Below are 9,859 nucleotides of genomic sequence, written 5' to 3'. Positions count from 1 at the left end.
TTAGGAAAGAATATTGAATATACCATGGACTGCCAGAAGAAAATCAGTCTTAGAAGAAATACTGCTGGAAATCTCCTTAGAAGCGAGGATGGCAAAACTTCACCTTGCTTACTTGAGACACGTCATCAGGAAAAACCAATTACTCGAAAAGGATATCATGTTTGACAGAGGGTCAGCAAAAATGAGGGAACTACTCAATAAGATGGATTGATACAATAGCCACAATAATGGGCTCAAACATATCAAATATCATGAAGATGGTGTAGGACCAGGTAACACTTTGTCCTACTATACATGGGGTCACAATTAGTCAGAGCCTAAAACCAAAACTCATTGCCGTCAATGAATTTCAACTCATAGTTACACTATAGGACAGAGCAGAATTGCTCCATAGGGTTTCCAAGGCTGTAATCTTCACAGAAGCAGACTGCCACATGGAGTGGCTGGCGGGTTTAAACCACTGAACTTTCAGGTAGTGTCAAGCATTTAACCACTGTTCCGCAAGGGCTTTTTGAGTCAGAGCCTACTCGATGGCAGCTGACAGCAACGACATGATGAGAGATGGTATTCTGAGCTTTTAGATCATTTAATCCCCCAGAACTCTTCAGGAAAGATGTCACCATCCTTATCATACAATAATTACATAAAGGTACAGAGAAGTTAAATAAAAAAAATTACAGAGCGGTACAGAGAAGTTAAATAGCCTATCCAAAATTGCACCATTACTGAATGATAAAGTTGGATTTGAACCCAGAGCCATGATGCTTTGTTCCTCTGAAAATATTATAAGTCCTATGAAAAGAATAAAAACTGGAATGTTTAGGAGGATGGTTTTCAGCTTCAGCCTCTTTGAAGAGTTGACAGTTTTGGTTTGAAGCCTAAACTGTGAGAAGGAGCCAAGAATGTGAAGATTTTAGGGTAATATGACTAGCCAGGGAAGACAGCAAGCAGGTTTCTTTGGGTTTTTATTTCAGGTGTGCTGACTCAAATGAATTGACAAAGACTAGAGTTTTCTTTATCTTAATGTAGAAACTACAATAAGTTGCCTAATATGAAAGTCCTCAGGATAGGTCAATGGCAACCACCAAAGCAAGGTTCAATAAGTACAATTTTTTTTGGGGGGGGGAGAAGAGCCAGTATGAGACACTTAAGTTTACACAGTGTTTAGACAGAGACCAGAGAAAAGAGTGGTCCAGCAAGCATGGTGTTAGAAGCTAGAACATATTCAAGAGAGATATGGATGAGCCAATAACGTGTGAACTATTTGTTGTTGCTTTTGTCCTCTCTTCTCCCTTGCTGCATTCACTGAGTGCTTTCTCTTCCCTTGAGGCTTGTAGGAAGGAGTCCATATCCTTGGAATAGTAGATTTTCATAAGAAGTATTAGGTATTAGTTGGGCATCGCTCATTTTCCTTGGTAGATGATGAAACTTTTGATATGCTGCTTCAAGTCTGTCTTCTGTTCAGGAATATTTTCTTCTAGAATATCATGAGCAGTATTTATTTTCTACCTCTTCAGATTGCATATTCAAGACACCTATTACTGGCACTTTGGACCTCTGTTGTCTGTTCTTAACTTCTGCTATCTCACTGAGAGCAAGATCCTCTGCTGAAAAGTTTCCTCAGAGCCCCCTTCATGTCCCTGTTCTTCAGGCTGTAGATGAATGGATTCAGCATGGGGGTGACCACAGTGTACATCACTGAGACTATTGAACTTTTTCTAGAGGGATGGACTGTTCCAGAGGTGAAGTAGACCCCAAGGCCTACACCATAGAATAAGGAGACAACAGAGAGGTGAGACCCACAAGTGGAAAATGCTTTATATTTGCCTCTAGCAGATGAAATACTCATTATTGAGGAAATAATTCTAGAATAAGAAAAAAGTATCCCAGTCAGGGGAATAACACCGAGCAGGCCAGTTAAAAAGCATAACAGGATGTTGTTGATAAGGGTGTCAGAGCATGCAAGCTTGAGGATCTGAGCAAGTTCACAGCAGAAGTGGGGGATTTCTGGCTCTCTGCAGAAGGAGACCCTCAAAACCATCAAACTTTGCAGCAAAGAGCATATCAGGCAGATTAACCAAGAAAGCAGAAGCAGGAGACCACAGAGGCGTGGGTTCATGATGACCATGTAGTGCAGAGGGTGGCAGACAGCCACGAACCGGTCATAAGCCATCACTGTCAGTAGCAAATCATCCAGTTCAGCAAAAATCATGAAAAAATACATCTGGGTAAGGCAGCCTTCATAGGTGATGACTTTGCTCTGTGTCTGAATATTCACCAGCATCTTGGGGATGGTGGTGGAAGTGAAACAGATGTCAGTGAAGGACAGGTTTGAGAGGAAGAAGTACATGGGAGTGTGGAGATGGGAGTCTGAACTAATGGCCAGAATAATAAGCAGGTTTCCTATAACGCAGACCAGGTACATGTACAGAAATAGCCAAAAGAGGAGGGGCTGCAGGTCCATATCTTCTGAAAGTCCCAGGAGAATGAATTTTGAAATAGCTGTTTGATTTCTTGATTCCATATAACTCACGGAAATTGCCTGCAAACAGACAAGAATAATGTTAAAACAATGACAAGATGGGAATGTGCCATACATTTAAAACTCTTCCAATCATAAAGCCTTATGTTTTACCTAAAGAGTTTGTTTTCTTTAGTTGACCTTTTTTGTTGTTAACTATTGTCAAGTTGGTCCAACTCCTGGCAACCCCATGAAACAAAATGCCGCCTATAGTGATTGGAACGGGAAAGTTGGAAACAAAGAAGAAGGATTGGTAATCAGAAAATATGGCCTTGGTGACAAAAACAGTGCTGGAGATCAAATGATAGAATTTTGTAAGACCAATGACTTCTTCACTGCAAATACCTTTTTTAAACAACATAAATGGCGAGTATACATATGGGCCTTGTTGGATGGCATACACAGGAATCAAATTGACTACATATGTGGAAAGATATGATGTAAAAGCTCAGAACAAGGCAAGGGGCCGACTGTGGAACAGACCATCAATTGCTCAAGTGCAAGTTCAAGTTGAAACTGAAGAAAATCAGAGCAAATCCACAGGAGCCAAAACATGACCTTCAGTATATCCCACCTGAAATTAGAGACCATCTGAAGAATAGATTTGACACCTTGAACACTAATGACCAAAGACCAGACAAATTGTGGAATGGCATCAAGGAGATCATACATGAAGAAAGCAAGAGGTCACTAAAGACACTAAAGAAAGACCAAGATGATGTCAGAGGAGACTCTGAAACTTGCTTTCAAATGTAGAGCAGCTAAAGCAAAATGAAGAACTGCTGAATTAAAAGAATGGAATGGAATATTTCAAAGGGCGACTCAAGAAGATGAAGTTTAATAAAGACATGTGTGAAGAGCTGGAGATAGAAAACGAAATGGGAAGAGCACGTTCACCGTTTCTCAAGCTGAAACACCTGAAGAAAAAATTCAAGCCTTGAGTTGCAATAGTGAAGGATTCTATGGGGAAAATATTAAATGATTCAGGAAGCATCAAAAGAAGGTGGAAGGATTGTGATTCAAAGAGACCTTAGTTTGAGTCCCAGCTCTGTCACTTAAAATTTTTGTGACCTTGGGCAAATTATTTAATCTTGCTAAGACTCTTTCCTTATTTGTAAAATTTAGAATAATGGTGGCTCCTATACCCAGAGAGTGTGTGTGAGGATTAAATGAGATAACACATCTAAAGCAGTTTTCATAATGGCTAGTACATAGATGTTCAGATGATAACTATGAATTCTACCCTCATTTATAAACTCAGTTGATCATATTCGGAACACAGTGGGGACTAGAGACAGCTTCATTCTCTTCATCTCTAAAAGGGGAACTAGTCAAATTAAAAGGGTTACCTGCAAAAAAAATAAAAAAAAGAAGAAGGTGGAAGGAAAACAGAGCCATTATACCAAAAAGAATTAGTCAACCGTCAAACATTTCAAGAGGTAGCATATGATCAGGAACCGATGGTACTGAAGGAAGAAGTCCAATCTGCACTTAAGGTATTCATGAAAAACAAGCCTCCTAGAATCGACAGTATATCAATTGAGATGCTTCATCAAAGTGATGCAACGCTGAAAGTTCTCTCTCATCTATGCCATGAAATTTGGAAGACAGCTACCAGGCCGACCGACTGGAAGAGATCCATATTCATGCTTATTCCCAAGAAAGGTGATCAAGCTGAATGCAGAAATCATCGAACAATATCATTAATATCACACACAGCAAAAGTTTGTTGAAGATCATTCAAAAGCGGCTGCAGGAGTATATTGACAGGGAACTGCCAGGAATTCAGTCCAGACTCAGAATAGGATGTGGAAACACGGATATCATTGCATATGTCAGATGGATCCTGGCTAAAAGCAGAGAATACCAGAATGATATTTACCTCTGTTTTATTGACTATGCAAAGGCATTCGACTGTGTGGATCATAACAGATTATGAATAACATTAAGAAGAATGGGAATTCCAGAACACTTAATTGTGCTCATGAGGAAACTGTACATAGTTCAAGAGGCACTTGTTTGGACAGAACAAGAGGATGCTGAGTTGTTTAAAGTCAGGAAAGGTGTGCGCCAGGGCTGTATTCTTTCACCATACCTATTCAATCTGTATGCTGAGCAAATAATACGAGAAGCTGGACTATATGAAGAAGAATGGGGCATCAGGATTGGAGGAAGACTCATTCACAACCTTGGTTATGTAGATGACACGACTTTGCTTGCTGAAAATGAAGAGGACTTGAAGCACTTACTAATGAAAATCAAACACCACAGCCTTCAGTATGGAATTCTCCTCAACATAAAGAAAACAAAAATCCTCACAACTGAACCAATAAGCAACATCAGGATAAACAGAGAAAAGATTGAAGTTGTCAAGGATTTCATTCTACTTGGATCCGCAATCAACACCCATGGAAGCAGCAGTTAAAAAATCAAAAGATGCATTGCTTTGGGCAAATCTGCTTCAAAGGACCTCTTTAAAGTGTTGAAAAGCAGGGCTGTCACCTTGAAGACTTAGGTGCACCTGACCCAAGCCATGGTATTTTCAATCACCTCGTATGTATGCTAAAGCAGGACAATGAATAAGGAAGACCGAAGAAGAATTGATGCCTTTGAATTGTGGTGTTGGTGAAAAATATTGACTGCCAAAAAATGAACAAATATGTCTTGGAAGAAGAACAACCAGAATGCTCCTTAGAAGGAAGGATGGCGAGACTGCATCTTACATACTTTGAACATGCTGTCAGGAGGGGTCAGGCCCAGGAGAAGGATATTATGCTTGGTAAAGTACAGGGTCAGCGGGAGAGAGGAAGAGCCTTAACGAGATGGATTGACACAGTGGCTACAACAATGGGCTCAGGCATAACAGTGATTGTAAGGATGACGCACGACCAGGCAGTGTTTCGTTCTGTGGTACCTAGGGTTGCTGAGAGTCGGAACCAGCTTCACAGCACCTAAGAACAACGACAAGTGATCCATAGGGTTTTCATTGGCTGATATTGGAAAGCAGGTGTCCAGGTCTTTCTTCCCAGCCCATCTTAGTCTGCAAGCTCTACTAAAACTTGTTCAGCATTGTAGTGGCACTCAAGCCACCACTGACAGACAGGCAGTAGCTGCAATGAGGTTTATTGGTCAGAAATTCAACCCAAGTTTCCCATATGGAAGGCAAGAATTCTACTGTTGAGCCACCAATACCTCCATTGACCTAGATATCTTAAATGCCACACTACTTCTGCCATTACTACCTGAAGTGCCTTGTCTTTAAAACAGATGTTCCACACCATGCAGAGGTCTCTTTTGCATTTTTCCTGACATAGCTATTCCAACTGTGCTGTGTAATTCCTGTGAAAAGACCATTAACTTTGTGAACACATTCCCTTCTGCCTTGTGGTAGTGATTGCTTCAAGTCCCAGGGAAGACAGAGATCACTGGGAGTTGGTGAATGTAATGATGTTTTATTGCAATCATGCCATTTGCCAGCATCTTTAAATAGATTATTTTGTCTTAAGTTTGACTCACAGAAGGACACTGTGCAAAGATTTTATAGATGATTCCTCCATTCTTATAGTAACTTGTTCATATCCCTCTACTTCAACTTATCTCTCTACCATCATTATAATTATCTGTGTATCATGATATGGTTTCTTCATCAGGGAAGCCTTCCCTATCCCAAAGACCAAATTTGATGCTCGTCATAACATTCTAATTGTGAGCTGAATTTTTGTGTTGTAGTTATTAAATTTTTTTGTTTGTTTTTTTTTTTTTTAGGTAAAAGAGGGACTATACATTTTTCAGTATTACAGCCCAAACACTTAGCACAGTAAAACCAGTTGTGGTCAAGTCAACTCCAACTCATGGTGATCCCATGTGTATTAGAGTAGAACTGTGCTCCATAGGATTTTCAATGGTCAATTTTTCAGAAATACATCACCAGGCTTTTCTTTCAAGGCACCTCTAGGTAGACTTGAGTCTTGAACCACCAACATTTTGGTTAGCAGCCAAGCATGTTAAGCACTTGCACCACCCAAGGACTCCACTTTACAAGTACTTTGGTACATAATAGATGCTCAAGACATATTTGTTGAGGGGTGGTGGAGTCAAGATGGCAGAATAGACAGACGCTTCTGGCAAGCGCTCTTTACAACAAAGACCTGAAAAAACAAGTGAAATGAGTATATTTATGACAAGCTTTTTTTTAGGAGCCCTGATCATCAAAGGCAAGCTTAGAAAACGAACTGAGGGGCAGGGGAGGAAGGCATGGTTCAGAAGCAGAGAGGAGTTATCGGACCTGAATTGCAGGGAGCCCTCAGGTATTGTTCCCAGAGTGGTGGCATCCGGCTGGTACTAGCGTTTGGCCGCAGTTTCCTCAGGGAGAAGCAGCCAGCTACACAGCCTACTCACACCTCCGGAACCAGAGAAGAACGGCACTCTTGGCAAAGCTAAGTACTTGCATATGTTTTTTCCCCACCCCCAAGTCAGATTTGATGGCTGAATTCCCTGGGCCTGAGATAGGCCCTGTTGAGTGCCTAGAGCCATTCTCCCGGCCTTGGAGAAGGAATAAATTTACAACTGGAGGAAAAGATAATTTGCCAGCTCCACTAAATGGGCAAGCTTAGGACAAAGTGGCTCCTGCCCAGGCATAAATGGTCCGCGGACTTTGAGTACCTTTCCCCTCTGCATGGACCTGTGTGGGCCTATTTCAGGAAAATAGGCCCATGTTGGCAGACTCCAACCACTTCGGCTGTGTGGCAGAGAGTTGGGCGTTTGGTGTTTGACACTTCTTTGCCTATTAAACAGGGTCCTCACCTACCCACATCAGGGGCCTAAGCCCTGGTGGCTCCACTCAGGTCGCCCAGCCATCCGTGACAGAGGTTCAGGGATAACTGATACCTCCTAGTCCTTACAACAAAAAACACTGCGTGCCCATGGTCTGTCTGCAGAAACCACACACCTGTACGCTCTAAGGATCAGGGACACGCGTTCCTTAGAGACACGTGGGGAACGATTCTCAGGCCCTGGCCTTGTTCAGAGTGTGACCCCCTGTTGCAGCCAGATACTGGTACCTACACCAGTCACTCCTGCCCCTCTAAGACTGTAGGACAGAGCCTGTACCACACACTTGATGATCAGCTACCTTGACACCTGAGCTGAATTCATACAAGAACACTGAATGGACTCCTAGACTGATATACCTGAGAACAGCTTTAGCTATGTGGGGACAGGACGTCAGAACTCCAAAGGTGAAAATAATCAAGCTAGCTCACTCAAGCAACCCATTTCAACATATCAAAACAAAACAAAGCAAGAAGCTACAACACAGTAAGCAAACATAAAATAAACTACTACAATAACCTGTGAGATGGCTCGGAGAGAGCAAAGGATAGCAAGTCATATAAACAAATGGACCATGATTGCCTCAACAAGCTCTCAGAAGACAGAATCAAGAAATCTTCTAGATGAAAGTGCATTTCTGGAATTACCAGAGGCAGAATACAAAAGATTAATACACAGAATTCTTCAAGACATCATGAAGGAAATGAGGCAATACGCAGAACAAGCCAAGGAACACACAGATAAAGCAATTGAAGAAATTAGAAAGATTATTCAGGAACATAATGAAAAACTTAATAATCTGGAAAAATCCATAGACAGCCAGCAATCAGAAATTCATAAGATTAACAATAAAATTACAGAAGTAGACAACTCAATAGAAAATCAGAGGAGGAGAATTGAGCAAGTGGAAGGCAGAATTGGAAAACCTGAAGATAAAGCACTTAGCACCAATATATTTGAAGAAAAATCAGATAAAAAATTAAAAAAATGAAGAAACCTTAAGAATCATGTGGGACCCTATCAAGAGAAATAACCTACGAGTGACTGGAGTACCAGAACAGGGAGGGGTAACAGAAAATACAGAGAGAATTGTTGAAGATTTGCAGGCAGAAAACTTCCCTGATATTGTGAAAGATGAGAAGATATCTACCCAAGATGCTCATCAAGCTCCACGTAAGGTAGATGTTAAAAGAAACACACCAAGACATATTATAATAAAACTTGCCAAAACCAAAAATAAAGAGAAAATTTTAAGAGCACCCAGGGATAAATTAAGTCAGCTACAAAGGAAAGTCAATAAGAATAAGCCCAGACTACTCGGCAGAAACCATGCAGGCAAGAAGGCAATGGGATGACTTATTTAAAAAATTGAAGGAAAGAAATTGCCAGCCAAAAATCGTATATCCAGCAAAACTTTCTCTTAAATTAAACCCCATTGCTGTCAAGTTATGAAGGTTAAATTCAGACATTTCCAGATAAACAGAAAATTAGGGAATTTGTAAAAATTAAACCAAAACTACAAGAAATATTAAAGGGAGTTCTTTGGTTAAAGAAAATCAGTAATATCAGAAATAAAAGTTAGGTTTAAGTTTAGAAAAATCGGGGTAAATAATAACGTAACCACAAAGGAGACGAACTACCCCATACATCAAAATAAAATAGAAGAAAAACATGGACGCTCAGCAGAAACAAAATCAACAACAACCAGTATGAGGAAAGGACAATGTATGAAGATAATCTACTCAGCACATAAAATTAAATGGGAAAAAGAAACTGTCAACAACACACAAAATGACATCAAAATGATAGCACTGAATTCATACCTACCCATAATTATGCTGAATGTAAATGGACTAAATACACCAATAAAGAGACAGAGAGTGGCAGAATGGATTACGAAACACGATTCGTCTATATGCTGCCTACAAGAGACACACCTTAGACTTAGAGACACAAACAAACTAAAACTCAAAGGATGGAAAAAAATATGTCAAGCAAACAACAATCTAAAAAGACCAGGAGTGGCAGTATTAATTTCTGACAAAATGGACTTTAAATTTAAAACCACCATAAAGGATAAGAAAGGACACTATATAATGATTAAAGGGACAATATACCAAGAAGATATAACCATATTAAATATTTACGCACCCAATGACAGAGCTGCAAGATATATAAAGCACTATATCAGCATTGAAAATGTGATAGATAGCTCCAAAATAATAGTAGGAGACTTCAACAAACCACTTTTGGTGAAGGACAGGACATCCAGAAAGAAGCTCAATGAAGACATAAGAGATCTAAATGCCACAATCAACCAACTTGACCTCATAGACATATACAGAACACTCCACCCAACAGCAACCAAGTATAATTTCTTTTCCAGTACCCATGGAACATTCTCTAGAATAGACCTCATATTAGGTCATAAAGCAAGCCTTAGCAGGATCCAAAACATTGTAATATAACAAAGCATCTTCTCTGACCATAAGACCATAAAAGTGGAAA

The 9,859-nt window shown here is 40.2% G+C and overlaps 1 protein-coding gene across 1 annotated transcript; it reads right to left on the bottom strand.

The window, feature by feature from the left end:
* Nucleotides 1-1,585: 1,585 nt before the first annotated feature.
* Nucleotides 1,586-2,425, bottom strand: LOC126071160 (olfactory receptor 7C2-like). Its single transcript, XM_049875418.1, has 2 exons — nucleotides 2,074-2,425; nucleotides 1,586-1,788 (listed from the first exon to the last, which is right to left on the bottom strand). Exons 1-2 carry the CDS (start codon nucleotides 2,423-2,425, stop codon nucleotides 1,586-1,588), a joined length of 555 nt encoding a protein of 184 aa, XP_049731375.1.
* Nucleotides 2,426-9,859: the final 7,434 nt, after the last annotated feature.

The sequence above is a fragment of the Elephas maximus genome, chromosome 3, assembly GCF_024166365.1.
Source record: "Elephas maximus indicus isolate mEleMax1 chromosome 3, mEleMax1 primary haplotype, whole genome shotgun sequence".
Taxonomy (NCBI): Eukaryota; Metazoa; Chordata; class Mammalia; order Proboscidea; family Elephantidae; genus Elephas; species Elephas maximus.
The sequence above is the reverse complement of the archived record's forward strand: the minus strand, read 5'-3'. Positions and strand labels throughout refer to the sequence as shown.

Bases quoted from the DNA above. Each gene is read 5' to 3' on its own strand.
- LOC126071160 (XM_049875418.1), bottom strand. From the start codon at position 2,425: ATGTACCTGGTCTGCGTTATAGGAAACCTGCTTATTATTCTGGCCATT. The intron at 1,789-2,073 runs TCTGCCTGATAT...GGTCTCACCTCT, and splicing joins GCTTCTGCTTTCTTGGTTAA to CTGTTGTCTCCTTATTCTAT.